Source organism: Larus michahellis, chromosome Z (genome assembly GCF_964199755.1).
Source record: "Larus michahellis chromosome Z, bLarMic1.1, whole genome shotgun sequence".
NCBI classification, from domain to species: domain Eukaryota; kingdom Metazoa; phylum Chordata; class Aves; order Charadriiformes; family Laridae; genus Larus; species Larus michahellis.
Genome location: NC_133930.1, coordinates 60,425,748 through 60,443,412, shown reverse-complemented (window position 1 = coordinate 60,443,412; position 17,665 = coordinate 60,425,748). Strand labels below are relative to the sequence as shown.

Below are 17,665 nucleotides of genomic sequence, written 5' to 3'. Positions count from 1 at the left end.
CCTACATTCTTAATAATGCTTTCACAAAATAGCCTTCAATTTGCTTAACAATACTGAGTTTTGTATCTGAAATCTAGAGTTTTCAAAATGAGCTGATCCCGTCTCTTCATGGAAGACACAACATACAGCTTCCTGTTTAAATAATGAGTCCTAACATACTATTAATTTACTGTGCAGAAGGATAATTTTCTTATAATTATCTTAAGTATAAAGAATGATTACAGAATTTTTCCCTCAGAACTGAAAAAGCCCATCAGTCTTCCTCTCCACAGCTCTTAGACGTCCTGTACCCTTCTACAGCACACTAAAATTACTCTTCATATAACATATTAGCTGCATTTTTTCCCACTGTGCAACTGGAATAATTATTAAGAAAAAAACCAGAGTATTTAAGTACTGCAGATATTGTTTCCCCCACTTACGAGAGGTGGTACTGTTCAAAAGCACCAACAAATATAAACCACATTTATTAACCAAGCTGGAGAACTATTCTACCTCATTGAATTCCACATTTGTATTGCTTGAACGTACAGTTCAGTGACCCTGTTTGTCAAGGAGTGCTTGGAACAGTTTCACACGAATGTCCATGTTTGGTACTCGCGCAGAAAGCCGGCACACCTTGCGGGCAGATCAGCACAGTTAGTGCACTCCTAAGCTGCGTAGGGAGCCGGTTCTCACTGATTCACCCATGGCGCAGACGCAGCCACAGAATGTAAGGCACTCCTACCCCCCACCCCCAAACCCCCAAAGTCACTACAAGTCTAGTAACTCATTGGAAAAAAATGCAAGATATTGGGCAACCTTTCCCACAGCCTCGACAACACAAGACACACATGAATTGAATTTTGTGCAACTAACCTACCAATGCAAGGACAGATGTTAAACTTTGCTCCAGCCATTTGCAAATCATTCCACCAAGAACTGTACCACCCCCACCATTACATGGTGCTACCTAAACAGGCAATACAGAATTATTTGGGGTTTCTTTTTCCTCCTCCTCTTGTTTTAAAATGTGTACATATTTCCTCCATGAGCCAGGTATACATTTTATGGAGTTTAAGCTGTATGGTAGCCGTATGCCCCCACATTAAGAGAATTCAATGATTCCTACAGTAATCATTCCAAAACAACAATGTGAATGCACATAATGTAGGTACAACCTTACCGGTAGTACCAAAAATGCATCTCGGTTCCAGTGAATACATGCCGATGGTTAGACTTCTTGGAATCCAAAGAGATTATTTTTCAGTATCTGTTTTCAACAATAATCATCTGGGAAGCTGGTGTATCAAGGAACTTGGAAAATAAAATTAAATACAATTCTACAGTGATGCCATGCAATAACTCAAGTCAGCAGCAGTACTGTTTCCGAAGTTCACTTTCTTCTTCCAGACTGGAGATATTTTTGACTAAACAATCAATGACTCCAGCCCTTCCAGAACAATTCTTGTGTTACACTAACCTTCTGATTGTACATCTACTGCAAGTCATACTGCTCATAAATTGTAGACAAAGAAGTAGTTGGTTCCATTAGACATCTTTCTGTTAGCTAGCTGTGACTCTAAGTAAGAAATGTGACTGTCATGTGTGCATGTGCTTGTGACCACCAAGAGAGAAGGAGGACAGAAGAATTCAGTTTGTGAAGTCTTCTGAAACTACAAACCTGGGGCCAAACAGTGAATTCGGTATTCTTAACAATCCAGTTGAACTAAAATTTCCTTTTTACAAAAAAAAGCATGACAAAGAAGAGCTAGCACAGAACACACTGGTGTTGCTCTAAAGATAATCTTCTGTTCTCTAGAATGTAACTCATTCACATCTTCAACACTAATTTCTGCTCCTCCTCCTTGATTTTTTTTTCTTTTTTTTTTTTTAGTTTTCCCACCTTTCCCACATAAATTGTTACGCTTGAGAACTCAGGAACTGCAATTAGTCATAAGCAAAATAGTGATACACCTCCAGAAAGCCCTTAATAAAGCATTTCAGCAATTGCACTCTTCCTCTTGCTATTTGGTTTATTTTTGCATCTTTCATTAATAGAGCTAAACTTGTAGACAGATCCTGGAAGGAGAGACCTGTATCTCCAACTGGAAGGGACCTGTAAGGAACATCGAGTCCAACTCCCAATTTACGCTTTTATATAAATATCAGTATGGACAGCTTGAACTTACAGCAGATCCACAGTCACTAAATACATCTGCCCACAACTGGGGCCAGGAGGTACATGAAGAAGATAGCGAGTTAGAAGGAAGCCACTGTAGAATAATTTCCTCTCTAAAGAGGATTCTTCCCTTCCATGTTCTTTCTGCCACAAAAATGAACTAGCGGCACTAGAATTATGAAGCTGTTGGTTATCTCCTTCTGTGAACTGCAAGAAAACAAAGATTGTCTTTTCTGCTATTGCTTCTTGCAGAGTATGTCAGTGTTTAACTTGACGAAATGGGAACTAAGTTTCTTGTACAGTTAGTGTGGAACAGTGTGGAAGGAGGAAGGGAAATGAGGATAAGGGTAGGTGGGACTGAGAGAGGAAAATAAAAGCTAGACTTAAAAGTACTGAAGGCTAGTTATTGACTATTTTCACCTATCTTTTTAAGAATTAACTTGGCAAGTTGCTTTCTGTTGCTGTACTTTCCCCCGCCACCCTTTCCCCAAATCTACGCTACAGTAGCATTTCTGTTTATTGTGTATGTAAAGGCTGTTGGCTATAGGTACACGTGAATGTGAAAAGCATTATGTCCTCTCTATTAACTATCACAGCCTTTTCTTGTTGGTGTTGGGTTTTGTTTTTCTTAATAGGAACATGAAGTGACTGACCCCTCCCTATGCGTTTCCTAGCTCTTCAACTAGTATCTCCTCAGGTGAAAATGTAATTACAAGCGTGCACCTGGATGAACTGAGAGTCATTTTCACTCTTTCTGAAACAGAAGTTTAGTATTTTACTGTAGACAAATAAGATGTAGTAGAAACTGTATTTCTGTTCTGCACTTGCTGGAATGACACCACTTGCTCTAAATTACAAGTTCCAGAGGGGTGCTCCTCCATAGCTGAAAATCTCATTTTCCCTTCAGTATTTTTTGAAAGTGCTATCTGCAACAATGAGTCATCATCTACTGCAGCACAACATCCTGCTCATTCCAAGCACCTGCAGCCCTCTAAAAGAGATGTAGGGTCTTTTAATGACACACGTAATTCCCTGCATAGCTTCGCTGCAAAAAAACCCCACCATTAATCACTGTTTATCTTGCTTAAAGAAACTATATGTGAAAATGACAGTAGAATCTCAGACTTTTATATGAATCTTAAAAATGCTAATTCTAGTGTTAAAAATGTTAATTATTGTCATCATTTTTACTTGCTTAGGTCAGTAGAAGATAGGCAACTTAAAACCTGAAAGCGTATACCATTATAACTTGTTTATAGTAGTTTTTCTGGAGTATTTTAAGGCTTTAAAGCACTGGGTCAAAAGTATTACCCTCATAAAATGCTCTTTGGTTGTTGTCTCTCAGCTTGACAGAGTTGCAGCGATGTTCAATTTAATATAACTAAATTCACTGAGGCATCATCTGAAATGTGGTGTAAACTGCAACTCTAAATGAAATATTTCACTTTAATAAAACTCAATTCTTGTTTTAATAAACTTCAGCAATTCAGTTCATGAAACTAACTTTTTACAAATAAAATTAATTAGACAAAAAGATTTTTCTCTCCTTTGAGATCACTCTTCTGTTTCCTGCCTTTCTCTGGACATACATATATCTGTAAAAGTTACCCTGGTTTTTTTGTTCTTTTTATGTGAGTGATATTGTAGGCAAGGTTTTATCTTCCTAGCTTATAAAAAAAAAGAGTAAGCAGCAAAAAGAAAAACTGCATTTCTCTCACCTGCTTTGGCGTCACCCCAGGCATGCGAATGTCCAATGCAAAATCTGAAAGACCAAGTGAAATCACCGGCCGGTTGCTTCCAAGGCATTCACTGGAAAGAGATCTGGTAGTATCTTTATACCTTGAAAACAAGGAGGAAAGATTTTTTAAAATACTGATTTTTGTTATGCCTTTCTAAAAACAAGGGTCTTCAGACTTAGTAAAGAAGTTTGACAATGCCGAGTAGCTCCAGGAGTGATCTGGAAATTTCACTCCTTCATGAGCTGAGGAAAATATCTTACTTTTCAAGCAGTTACTGAAGCAGTTCCTTGGAGCAATGAGACAGACTAGTTTGGAAAACATCACCTGAAAACATAAGCTGTCATCTCATCTAAATAATTGCCTGAGGTACATGGATGTACATACAGAAAATTAATTCACTAGAAAATGTAAGGTACTGTTAATCATTCACGACAGTTTGGGATTTTTTTTAAAGACTATGTGTCTAATGTGTAATTCAGTACAGATTAAATTTAAATAATGTGTAAAGGGGAAATTTTTAATTCCAACACCACGACATTTACAGTAACTCCTATTATAAGTAGGAAAGTAAAACGGTAAGTTTTACAACTTCACATGAATATCAAAGTCTGTATTGAATGCAATATATAAACAAATTGTGAAAAAAAAAGAAATAGATCACCATAAGGAACTAGATGGTAAGGCATCTGAAACGTGATGCATCATTGGTAGAAATTTTGATTATGTAAATTCATACATATACATAAAAATATAGAAGTGACATGGTAACTACAGTGCCAAATACACCTCAAAACCAGAAAAACACTTTTTTTGGAGAGCTAAGAGGCTACTTCTCTTGTACACATCACATTACAATTTACCTATGCAATTTTGCATTCAACCCCCCCCCAGTTTCTCAGGATTGCCCACTTTTAAGCTATTTATTGCTATCTCGTTAAAACATAATTTTATACTGCAAGCTAACTCGAGCAGCTGCAATGTATTTACTCCCTGTGTGGTCTCAAATACACCTGTGGCGTTATCTAAAAAGTTCTATTAATTGTTATTTTATCATCCTAAATGCACATTTTGTAGAGCAACCTCTGGATTAAAGGAGATTCTTCAATATGACAAGAGTGCCATTTCAAAACTGCAGAAAAAAAAATCAGAGCAAGTGAGGAAAACTGAACAAACACCATGCGCATTTTTATCTAGGACATGCTTTTTCTTACTTCCATAATATCGTGACTGCATGCATTCAACACATAAGGTCTTCCTGCATAACCCACCTCTTGAAGACAGAAAGTGGGCTTCTGAAACCCGAACAGATGTTTTGAAAAACAAGAAACAGTATTAGCAGGTTGTTAACGAGGCCAGCCATGTCCACCCTGCTGTTTCTGGACTGATTAAGCGAGCAGAAAAAGGGCAGTGCAGTTCTATCGGCTGTGATCCTGACAATTAGGCGGCAGCAGCAGCAGTATCAATTCACTACTTCATTATTATGTGCTCTGCGGGCATCCTCCAGCTTCTGACAGACCATCTGTCTTGGAAGGTGATGCGCTGTAAATCAGGGAGGTGGATGATGCTGTGTTGTCTTTATTATTAGCTGTAAAAATCTGTTGAAGAATCTTCCCTTGCAGATGGATGACACTGTACTTCTGTCCACTTAAGGAGCTGAAAAGAAGTAGCGCTCCTGGTGCCTTCTCCCCAGGTTATGGAGTTAAATCTGCATGTTACTTATCAATCCACAGTGATTCCAAGTGGCATCGCAGAAACCAGTGTCTGTCATCCTTCAGAACCTGTAAAAATAGAAGCAGATAAAGGATGACTAACACATTACAGCATTAGTTCTCAGCGAATCCCTGTTGAGGCATTTTAATACATTAGTAAGTTCTTTCACAAGCTTTAGCCCAACCCAGTGAAGATTGCACCAAGGCTGTTGATTCCTCCTTTCCCTCCCCTCCCATCCATACAGGGTCAGAAACTGACACGTTTCATATTGATATACAAAACGCGCTCTCAAACACATTTTACATGATAGGAAGACATAGAAAAAAACCTTCAAATATGCAAAAGGCAAAGCATGGAGTATTTCACACCTACAAGCACTAGTATAATGTGTTCTACAAGCAGCAAGAAAACCCCAAACACTGACATGGCAAGAATCAAGGTTTGTAAGTTTTATCAACTATCACTAAATGCTTCTGCACATATTGCAGGTTGGGAGAATATAATATTTTTAATGCAACTTGTAATACACCATGATGTCATTAAGATACCTGCTTCTTACATACTATAGTTACTTTCAATACCCATTTCAGAAAACTGATACTTACAAATTATTTTTTGGAAATAGCGCAACAAGAACTAAACAGATCAGACTGCTTTATATTAGTTGAATAGTTTTTTATCCTTTCATATATTGAGGTTGTATGAGCATAAACCATTACTCTCCTCCTTGCTTTAACTGTTCTTACTTCCCCATTTTAGTTGATATGACATTTTAATTTCAAAATCTAAAGTTTCTTTATATGTATGCTAGAAAATCAGACTGTGTGTTACTGAAGACATATACTATTATTTTTATTGAGCATTCCAAATCTGGCAGAAGAAAAATTTCTAGTCATAATAAAATCAAAAACTTTATATAGTAATTCTTTTCAGATAAATATTAATAGGAAAAAACCAGCCCAAATGAACTATCTCCCAGGCCCTGGAAGACAACGTCAAAATACTGCTATAAGGATGAAATAGGAAAGAAGGATTCTGAGAGGAAACACCATTAAAATTCAAGTGATTTATGAAAAATCACTTCCACCTCAGGGCAGATGTACTGAAACAGCTTCTTAAGAAGCAGAAGTGCTTATACATACACTAGGAAGCCATGCTAGCCACTTGCCTGTTGTTTAGCAGCTACACTAGATTTGCATCGAACTATTTGTAAGATTTAAAAACCTGATTACATTAATCATCATTAAACTTGCATATTTCATTCATTGAAGGATGACACAAAAGCTCCAGTCACAAGCAACTAAAAATAGACTTTATCTTATCTTTCAGCTCACCAAAATCATGCCAAAGCTGTCCAAAATCACCCATGCAAGCAACAATACAAGCCTGATTCTTTTTTTTTTTACGCAAACTTTCATGACTTTACTTCTGTGATCTAAATCATCTTCACTAGTGAACTATGGAAAGTTGCAGCACATATAAAGGACTGTACTATGACGAAAATCAAAAATAATGTAAAAAAAAAGACAACTAATATGCTTCACAGAAAGTTAAAACAACTATAAGAACAGAACACTTCATTACTTTTACTCTTTAAGATATAATTACACAACAGTAACTGTTCAGCATCTTTGTAAAACACCTGGCTGGATGTTCTAGTACTTTTAAAATTTGTATTACCCAAGAAATGATGCCTTTATTTTCAGCCCATACTGTAAATACACTTGACAAGCAAGAACTCTGAAGAACAGATGCAGGAGGAATACACTGTATTTTATCATACACAGAATTACAACTTTCTGGCATATTTTTTTGGAATCTGAAAAGATATTTTCCAGTGACTGGAAGTAAAACCAAATGCGTCATTTTTGCCAGCTTCAAGAAGTCTGAGATTGGTTATACCAAGTCGCCTACAAACATCTACCTGGTTTATGAATTAATAACAGAAAGTTACTAAGAAACTTGATCATTTAGTCCCTCCTCACTGAAGTATGAGGGTTTCTTTACAGCACCTTTCGATTCTTACTGCAGAGTTAAGCATTATAATAGTGAAAATCACCAAAACACACCTTAAGGGACAAAAGGAATACTTGGGGAACTACAGGCCAGTCAGTCTCACCTCTGTGCCTGGCAAGATCATGGTGCAGATCCTCCTGGAAACTCTGCTAAGGCACATGGAAAACAAGGAAGTGATAGGTGACAGTCAACATGGCTTCACCAAGGGCAAATTGAGCCTGACAAATTTGGTGACCTTCTATGACGGTGTTACAGCATTGGTGGAGAAGAGAAGAGCAACTGACATCATCTACGTGGACTTGTGCAAAGCATTAGACACTGACCCGCCCCACATCCTGATCTCTAAATTGGACAGACAGGGATGTAACAGATGAAACACTCAGTGGACAAGGAATTGGCTGGATGGCCTCACTGAAAGAGTTGCAGTCAATGACTCAATGTCCAAGTGGAGATCAGTGACAAGTGAAGTTTCTCAGGGGTCAGCATAGGGACTGGTGCTGTTTAACATCTTCGTCGGTGACATGGACAGTGGGATTGAGTGCACCCTCAGCAAGTTTGCTGACGACACCAAGCTGTGTGGTGCAGTTGATATGCTGGAGGAAGGGATGCCATTCAGAGGGACCTCAGCAGGCTTGAGAAGTGGGCCCATGCCAACCTCATGAAGTTCATCAAGGCCAAGTGCAAGGTCCTGCACATGGGTCGGGGCAAAGCCAACACAAATACAGGCTGGGTGGAGAATGGATTGAGAGCAGCCCTGAGGAGAAGGACTTGGGGGTGTTGGTTGATGAGAAGCTCAACATGAGCCAGCAATGTGTGCTTGCAGCCCAGGAAGCCAACCACATCCTGGGCTGCATCAAAACAAGTGTGGCCAGCAGATCAAGGGAGGTGATTCTGCCCTCTACTCCACTCTGCTGAGACCCCACCTGGAGTACTGCGTCCAGCACTGGAGTCCTCACCACAAGAAGAACATGGACCTGTTAGAGCACCTCTTATGAAGACAGGCTGAGAGAGTTGGGGCTGTTCAGCCTGGAGAAGAGAAGGCTCTGGGGAGACCTTATAGCAGCCTTCCAGTATCTAAAGGGGGCCTACATGGAAAGACGGGGAGGGACTCTGTATCAGGGAGTGTAGTGATAGGACAAAGGGTTACAGTTTTAAACTGAACGAAGGGTAGATTTAGATTAGATAATACAAAGAAATTCTTTACTACGAGGGTGGTGAGGCACTGGAACTGGTTGCCCAAAATAGTTGTGGATGCCCCACCCCTGGAAGTATTCAAGGTGAGGTTGGATGGGGCTCTGAGCAACCTGGTCTAGTGGGAGGTGTCCCTGCTCAGGGCAGGGGAGTTGGAACTAGATGATCTTTAAAGTCCCTTCCAACCCAAACCATTCTATGATGATTCTATGATTAATGTTACAGAGTAGTATCTGTGAATTCATGGCTTTTAGAATGATAACCACAAGAGAAGAAAAAAAAAAAATCACAAACCTGGAATTATCTAAAAAAACCAAAGAAACTAAATATGTAGCGTGATCAATACATTCATGCCTAACATCTGTACATTCTACTTAAAAAATGGGATAATTTAATCCACGAGCTTTGTTTTTAACTACAGTTTCATCATCTGGATGGATATGAAATGGATAGAAGTTTGATGCACCTGGTACTTAATGATCAGACCCCTGCACAACCAAATTTTACATTTGAGAGAAAAGAAAAAAACAAAAAGGGATCACTATCCTGAGAAGATTTCAGTATAATTATAGATATGATGCAATATACAAGAATACCAGACAACAAGGGAAAAAAGTGAGGATCAGAGATTCATTAATAAGATTACACAGTTACTTAGGTTCATTATATGGACATCTTGATACCACGCTTTTGCCTTCAATTTGGGGTAAGAGATCCCAAGGGAACAAAAGAAGTGAAGTAAAAAAGACAAAGCCTAGAGTGAAAGTAGAGAAAGGGAGATGAAAATTAGATTGGGCAATGTAAGCATGTTATTTTATCCCACAAGCCCCACCCAGACATAGCAGAAAACAATGATATAAAAAAGGGAGTGAAGAAAAACAAAACAGACCACGGCAACTAGCAACAAGACATCTTACTGAATATGCTGTGAGGAAACAAAAAAAAGTGGCCAGGAAGCTACAAATCAAAATACAATTCAAAATATTATGCAAAATAAAGTAAAAATACTTCAATGTGATGTTACACAAATTAAACAGTGAGCTTTTTAAAATAATAGAAATTAAATGATCAGTTTCAAAAAATCAGCTACAGAAAAAGAAAGCTCTATATTAATCACAAGTTCATGAAGTACATTATAATAATTCCTTGTTTTCAGTTTAGTCACTAAACATTTTACATACAGTACCAAGTGAACAAGCCAGAAGCAGAAACCTCGCCTTGAACCATCACTACCTTCAAAGACAAAAAAGATGGTAAAAGCTTATGGGGATTGATATGAAAGTCTCCCAGAGGTGGTAATTTCTCGTAGCTGAATCTCTTTTCTTGTGTCTTAGGCATTGAAATCATGGAATCAAGCAAGGATCAGTTAAGTTCTGTCTTTAGCTAGAGCAGAGAGTCCACATTTAATCTTACACAAACCTTTAAGTTTAAGCAACAGTTGGGTATACAAACAATAGCCAGTCCACCAAATGGACTGCAGCTAGGCCTCCAAGTTGAAGCATGTTGTTTCTATTAACACAGGAAAATCAATATATTGCGGGATCAGCTTAGGGATTCATTATTGCACTAAATTCAGCCACTTATGACACTTTCATCAAAGATACATTTGGCATGAATCTGTCAAATCAGACAACATTTTGAGCCTCAACATCAATAAAAAACATCTCACAAAACAGTTAAGATATCTAGGGATTGGCAGAGCAATTATCAGAAACAGAGATGTATAATGCTGACAACACCAGACTGGGAGGAGTGGCTGGCAGGCCAGAGGGTCATGCTACCACCCAGAGAGACCATGACAGGCTGAAGAAAAGGGCTGACAGCAACATCATGAAGTTCAACAAGGGGAAGAAAGTGCAAACTCCTGCACCTGGGGAGGAACAACCCCAGCCACCAGTACATGCTGGGGGCTGCCCAGCTGGAAAGCAGGTTGGCAGAAAAGGCCTTGCAGGTCCTCATAAACACCAGGCTGAACATGAGCCAGCAATGTGCCCTTGCTGCAAAGGAGGCTAATGGTATCCTTGGCTACGCTAACCAAAGTATTGTAAGCAGGTCAAAGGAGGTGATCCTTCCCCTGTACCCAGCACTGGTGAGGCCACACCTGGAGTACTGTGTCCTATTCTGGGCTGCCGAGTACAAGAGAAACACGGACATACTGGAGAGTCCAAGGAAGGGCCGCAAAGATGATGCACTGGAGCATCTCTCCTCTGAGGAAAGCCTGAGAGAGCTAGGACTGTTCAGCCTGGAGAAGAGAAGGCTCAGGGGGACCTCATCAATATATACAAATACGTGAACAGAGGGTGCAAAGAGGATGAAGGTGGGTGGCAGCTTGTTTAATATCTTTATCAATGACCCAGACAAGGGGATCAAGTGCACCCTCATAAGTTTGCAGATGACACCAAGTTGGGCAGGAGTGTTGATCTGTTTGAGGGTAGGAAGGCTTTACAGAGGGATGTGGACAGGCTGCATTGATGGGCCAAGGCCAATGGTACGAGGTTCAACAAAGCCAAGTGCCGGGTCCTGCACTTGGGTCACAACAACCCCATGCAGCGCTACACGCCTGGGGAAGAGTGGCTGGAGGGCTGCCTGGCAGAAAAGGACCTGGCGCTGTTGGTCAACAGCTGGCTAACTATGAGCCAGCAGTGTGCCCAGGTGGCCAAGGTGGCCAACAGCATCCTGGCTTGTACCAGAAATAGTGTGGCCAGCAGGACTAGGGAAGTGATTGTCTCCCTGTATTTGGCACTGGCGAGGCTGCACCTCGAATACTGCGTTTAGTTTTGGGCCCCTCACTAAAAGAAAGACATTGAGGTGCTGGTGTGCATCCAAAGAAGAGCAATGAAGCTGGTGAGGGGTCTAGAGCACAAGTGTTATGAGGAGCAGCTGAGGGAGCTGGGGTTGTTTAGCCTGGAGAAAAGGAGGCTGAGGGGACACCTTACCGCTCTCTGCAACTATCTTTAAGGAGGTTGTAGCGAGGTGGGGGTCAGTCTCTTCTCCTAAGTGATAGAATAAGACGAAATGTCCTGAAGTTGAGCCAGGGGAGGTTTAGATTGGCTGTTACGAAAATTTTTTTCACTGCAAGGCTTATCAAGCATTGGAACAGACTGCTCAGGGAAGTGGTTGAGTCACCATCCCTAGAGGTATTTAAAAGATGTGTAGACGTGGCACTTAGGCACATGGTTTAATGGAGGACTTGGTAGTGTTAGGTTAACAGTTGGACTTGATGATCTTAAAGATCTTTTCCAACCTAAACAATTCTATGATTCTATTCTATGACAGGACCAGCATCAATGGGCACAAACTGAAACACAGAAGGTTCCCTCTGGGCATCAGGAAACACTTTTGCATTATGAGGGTTACTGAGCACCGGCACAGGTTGCCCAGAGAGGTTATGGAATCTCCATCCTCAGAGATACTAAAGAGCCATCAGGATATGGTCCTGGGCACCCAGCTGTAAGTGGCTCTGCCTGAGCAGGGGTATTGGACCAGATGACCTCTGAAGGTCTCTTCCAACTTCAACCATTCTGTGAGTCAGTGACAATAAATTCTTTCAACCTTTAAAAATAATATATAAAGAAAGTTCAGTTTGTCAATTAAAAGTAGCAAACCAATTTGAGAGAAACAGATGGCAGGTGATGTGGATAAGGGGTTATGACCATGCAATACCTAGCATTCCTAACGATACAGAGAAGATGAAAGGCACCAAGGACAGATGATACAAAGGATCTGTGGCAGTAGATGATGAAAACTTGGTTTCTTGGTTACTTTTACAACTCCACTGCCCATACAGGACAATGAATGGGTAAGAAAATGACAGGAAACTCAAGAAAATTCTCCTCAGGTAAGCTGCTTTTACAGCTTAAAATTCTTTGGACAACACTGAAACAATGATTACATAAAATACAGGGCCTAAATAACTTTTAATGCAATGCATAGTCAAACAAATGTAGTTGTATACTTAGAGTTATTTTAGTTGGGTTTTTTTGTTTTGTTATGGGTTTTTTTTAAATAAGTAACAAAAAACGTCCTGACTTCTGTGTCATGTTTCTACCAAACTTTTTGGATTAAATAATACATTTATCATCTTAGAAATTTCTTCCTTAAAGCTCTGTTATATTGTTTCTGGAAAACTGGTTACTTTCCTTGAAGCAATTTTTTTTCTTTTTTTTACATAGTTTTACAGGAAAACATTTAGAACATGACTCTAAATCATCCTAAGCTAAGGAAGGTTCTTCAAGAGTAGAAGCAGCTTGTTCAAAGTAGACTTCATTGGACTGTTCCTCTGAAAAGAGTGAAAGATAAATTTTCACCATATACCAAACCCATTGTAATTGCAGACTGCCTTGTATTTTCCTCCTCCTCTTGCCCTGCATTGGTTCAGGAAGCTGACGCTCTCCCCGCTTGCCCACCCCACGAACATGTTAATTTTCCATCAGATCAACTGGTCAATGTGCCAGCAGGCAGCTGCTGTACTTCCATGCCAACAGAAATGGTGCGAGCATGCAGCTGGGGCTGGTAAGGAACCCCCTGTTTTGGCAGCAATTCACACAGGATTTGGTGTAATATTAAAGATACTTTTTTTAAAATGAGAATTTTAAGCTGTCAAATATAGTTTGCCTCTTGGTTTAACTTAGATTTTACAAATTTTTATCTTCTGTTACCAAGCATTTTTCAGGCATAGATACCAAAGGAAAAAAAAAGAGAAATACGATTCCCCTTATTTTTGTTTTTATAAACAACGTTTTCTAAAATTTGATCTGCCGAGCATAAGCACAGTGCATATTTTCAAAAGAAATGTGTCATGATGATAAGAAACTCACTGTGCACTCCATCAGAGGAAGCACTGTATTTATACATTGAATAAAGAACTGCGACTTGAATTTTCTTGTATGTATTACGGCAGTGAAATTGGATGCTTTCTAAATGGATTTACTCTTTGCATGCTTTCCAAATATATTGAAATTGGACAATGTGTATTTCTTTCCTATTTGACTACAAGTATTATATGACAATTTGTATTAAGCAGTGCTTGAAAGGATGGTTTATAAGGGCAACATAATTTATAAAAAAATGTGAATACCTGAATGTCTAAACTTATTTTGAAGGATTTTGCTGAGCTGTTAACCACTTATGTGCTCTTTGTTAAATGAATCATTTTTTATGGGTAGTAAGTTCTACTTACTATCTGAAGACAGGCTATATGTACCAAGAAAAATCAACAAAGCACAACCCTTCGAATGCTCTGTCAGTTCAGTAGGTATGGAGAGTTTTACCTACTAGACAGTTTTCTTTTGAAATTAATTGACGTTTTATACAGGAAAGAAATAGAGGATGAAGAACTGTCATTTACACTCTGCCTTTCCCTTTTGGAGATCAACAGGTTCACAACATCACTTGCAGGTTCCTAAACTGCCATAAAGAGTGAGAATCACCAAGATATCATAAACCCTACCATCCCAAGCCATAAACAAACTCTGTACACTGAACAATAAAGGAAACACTCAAATCATACTTAGTTGGCAACCCAGACAGCAGCAGCAGTCAGCGAAATCAGAAAAAAATGCATGTAAGAAAACAATTTTATAAGATGTGTTTATGCAAAAAAAGAACAAGGACATTATTTCCAGGGGAGTTAGGCGAAAACTTCCCCCACCGCATCATCTTCAGCAAAATGGTCACAATTTGCCAACTCAATAATCTTTACTAAATTGATAATAAAATCCACAGAATCACAGAATGGTAGGGGTTGGAAGGGACCTTTGGAGATCATCTAGTCCAACGCCCTGCCAGAGCAGGGTCACCTACAGCAGGTTGCACAGGAACGCGTCCAGGCAGGTTTTGAATGTCTCCAGACTTGGAGACTCCACCACCTCTCTGGGCAGCCTCTTCCAGTGCTCTGCCACCCTCAAAGTAAAGAAGTTCCTCCTCATGTTTAGGTGGAACTTCCTATGTTCAAGTTTGTGCCCGTTACCTCTTGTCCTGTCCCTGGGCACCACTGAAAAGAGCCTGGCCCCATCCTCCTGACACCCACCCTTTAAGTATTTATAAGCATTGATAAGATCCCCCCTCAGCTGTCTTTTTTCCAGACTAAAAAGACCCAAATCCCTCAGCCTTTCTTCATAAGAGAGGTGTTCCAGCCCCCTAATCATCTTGGTAGCCCTTTGCTGCACCCTCTCCAGCAGTTCCCTGTCCTTCTTGAGCCAGGGAGCCCAGAACTGGACACAGTACTCCAGGTGCGGCCTCACCAGGGCAGAGTAGAGGGGGAGGATGACCTCCCTTGACCTGCTTGCCAAATCTTTTATAATTGTGCAGCGAACTCATGAAACTGCTTGAAACACTCCCTATTAAAACACTGAAATGCAAAGCCTCCTTTTCTTCTTGTGGGAGTCACACACGTTTTTCAGAAGTCCAAACACCAGAGAGAGCATGTGTTAGTTCTCACATTCTGCATTTTAATTGCATTTGAAAAACATTTTATTCACAAAAAAACCACCTTGTAATCCTTCTTCTTTGACCAGGTATCAAAACAGGTAATATTCTCTTGTCAAGGAAGATCAACATTTTTCATTGAAAGATGACATCTTAAACTGCTAATTTCATATTCTGAAAAAATGAACGAGTTGGATGGTACTAATTACTTGCTTAAAAGGGAAAACACATGAGAAGCCACCACTTTCATTTTAATATCCAGATCACTATCAGCAGCACAATGTAATAAAGATAAACGTTCACTGAAGTCCCCTTTGTTTTTCCTTTGTTATGCAAAAATAGAAAATACTAAAGGGAGAATGTTTTATAGAATTAGGATTAGCCTCCAAGGATAAAGCAAATGATAGATCATTTGAAATGTTTAAGTTCAATTACACATTACATATGAACTATGAATTAAATTCATTGCGTGTTTCTTCACTAAAAAGGACTTCAAATCAGACTCCCTGAATCCCCTGTGTATGAGGTATATACTCAAAGAAGAGCAGAGTATAATTTTTTTCAGTCAAAACGTGTAGAACTTTCTTAATGTGGTGTACGTATTTACATGTCAAAGTTTTGGTAGCAGGGGGGCTGCAGGGGTGGCTTCTGTGAGAAGACACCAGAAGCTGCCCCCATGTCGGACAGAGCCAGTTTCACCCAGCTCCAAGTTGGACCTGCTGCTGCCCAAAGCTGAGCCCATCAGTGATGCTGCTGGTGCCTCTGTGATAACATATTTAAGAAGGGGTAAAAAACACTGCATTGTACCTGAGAGAGAAGAGTGAGAAAAATGTGAGATAAACAACTCTGCAGACAGCAAGGTCAAAGAAGGAGGGTGAGGAGGTGCTCCAGGTGCTGGAGAAGAGATTCCTCTGCAGCCCGTGGAGAAGATCATGGTGAAGCAGGTTGTCTCCCTGCAGCCCATTTAGGACCATAGTGGAGCAGCTATCCACCCTGCAGCCCGTAGAGGATCCCAAGTCAGAGCAAATCAATGTACCCTGAAGAAAGCTGCAGTTCCTGAAGAGTCTGCAGTGGAGCAGGCTCCTGGCAGGAGCTGCAGTCCATGGGGGACCCATGCTGGAGCAGTCCATTCCTGAAGGACTGAACCCTGGAAGAGGACCCACACTGGGGCAGTTCATGAAGAACTGCAACCCATGGGGGGAAGGATCAGTGTTGGAGAAGGTGATTAAGACTGTATCCCATGGGAGCTACGCTGGAGCAGGGGAAAAGCATGAGGAGGAAAAAGCAGCAGAGAAAGTGTTACGAACTGATCGCAACCTCCATTCCCCATCCCCCTCCACTGCTCAGAGGGATGAGATAGAAAGGTTAGGAGTGAATTTGAACCTGGGAAGAAGCGGGGGCAGGGGAAGTGCTTGTAGATTATCCCACTCTGTTTAATTGTCAATGAACTCAACCAATTTCCCCAACTCTAGTCGGTTTTGCTGGTGACAGTAGTTGGTCGGTGATGTCCCTGTCTTTATCTTAACCCATGTTCTTTTTGTCGTATTTTTTTCCCCCATGCCTTGTTGATGGAGGGGGAGTGACAGAGACGCTTGGTGGGAACTTGGTGGCCAGCCAAGGTCAACGCACCACATATGGCTATTAGTCTATTTTAAACTGGTTCTTTCCCACCAAAATACATTAGGTGTATTTTGGATTAGGTGAGCAGCTGAACTCACAGAGCACAAACAGGCGATGCAGTGCAGCTGCTGCTCGGAGTACTGGTGAGCACAGCCATACTACGCCGTTGATGAGGCTGTGGAGCCATGTGAGTTGCTCACTGTCATCAAATAGGACGTTCCTCTTCTCTCCTCTTTTCCTGTCCCTGGCCACTGCAAGCAGCGTTAAACCTAGGCTAGTTTTCTGTCAGATTAGTGAGTTGAACTGGTTCCCAAAGGTAGTGGATGAACACAAGCACTGAAAAATAGAAAAAGCAGTATGTAGCTAGGAGTCAGGATAGCAGCGGTGGTGGGAACAACTAATGCTAGTGACCTTCTGGCTCTGCTTGGCCATGCAATTGTAATGCACTCTTATGCACAGTGTTCTGCAAATGGTGTTTCCTGGCTTGGTACAGCACACTTCTGAGTACGCTGCAGTGATTACTTGCACAGTTCCTGTTCACTTAACACCTGAATAGGAGGTGGGAATGTCCTGTCAATCAAAACACTATCCAAATTGCACCCCCCGCCCCCCTGCAAAAACCCACCTAAATAAATTTTATTCAAGAAGGGCATACCATTAGATGGATGAGATAAAGGGAATTATTTTCAATAAAGGAAAGAAAATTAAAATTAAGGTTATTGGTAATTGGGAATGTACTTTGTAAACAAGTTAACTTTACTAAATAACAAAAAAAAAATAACCAAACTAAATAACAATAACA

At 40.4% G+C, this 17,665-nt stretch overlaps 1 protein-coding gene across 9 annotated transcripts in view; it reads right to left on the bottom strand.

Moving 5' to 3' along the window:
• PAM (peptidylglycine alpha-amidating monooxygenase) overlaps window positions 1-17,665 on the bottom strand; it is a 150,082-nt gene that overhangs the window by 72,311 nt on the left and 60,106 nt on the right. For all 9 annotated transcript variants that reach the window (XM_074569429.1, XM_074569431.1, XM_074569432.1 and 6 more), the window contains exons 2-3: window positions 5,169-5,678; window positions 3,880-4,000 (exon numbers count right to left, since the gene is read on the bottom strand). In XM_074569429.1, coding sequence (XP_074425530.1) covers window positions 3,880-4,000; window positions 5,169-5,260 — 213 coding nt within the window. In that variant the 5' untranslated portion in view covers window positions 5,261-5,678. The remainder of the gene's footprint in view (window positions 1-3,879; window positions 4,001-5,168; window positions 5,679-17,665) is intronic.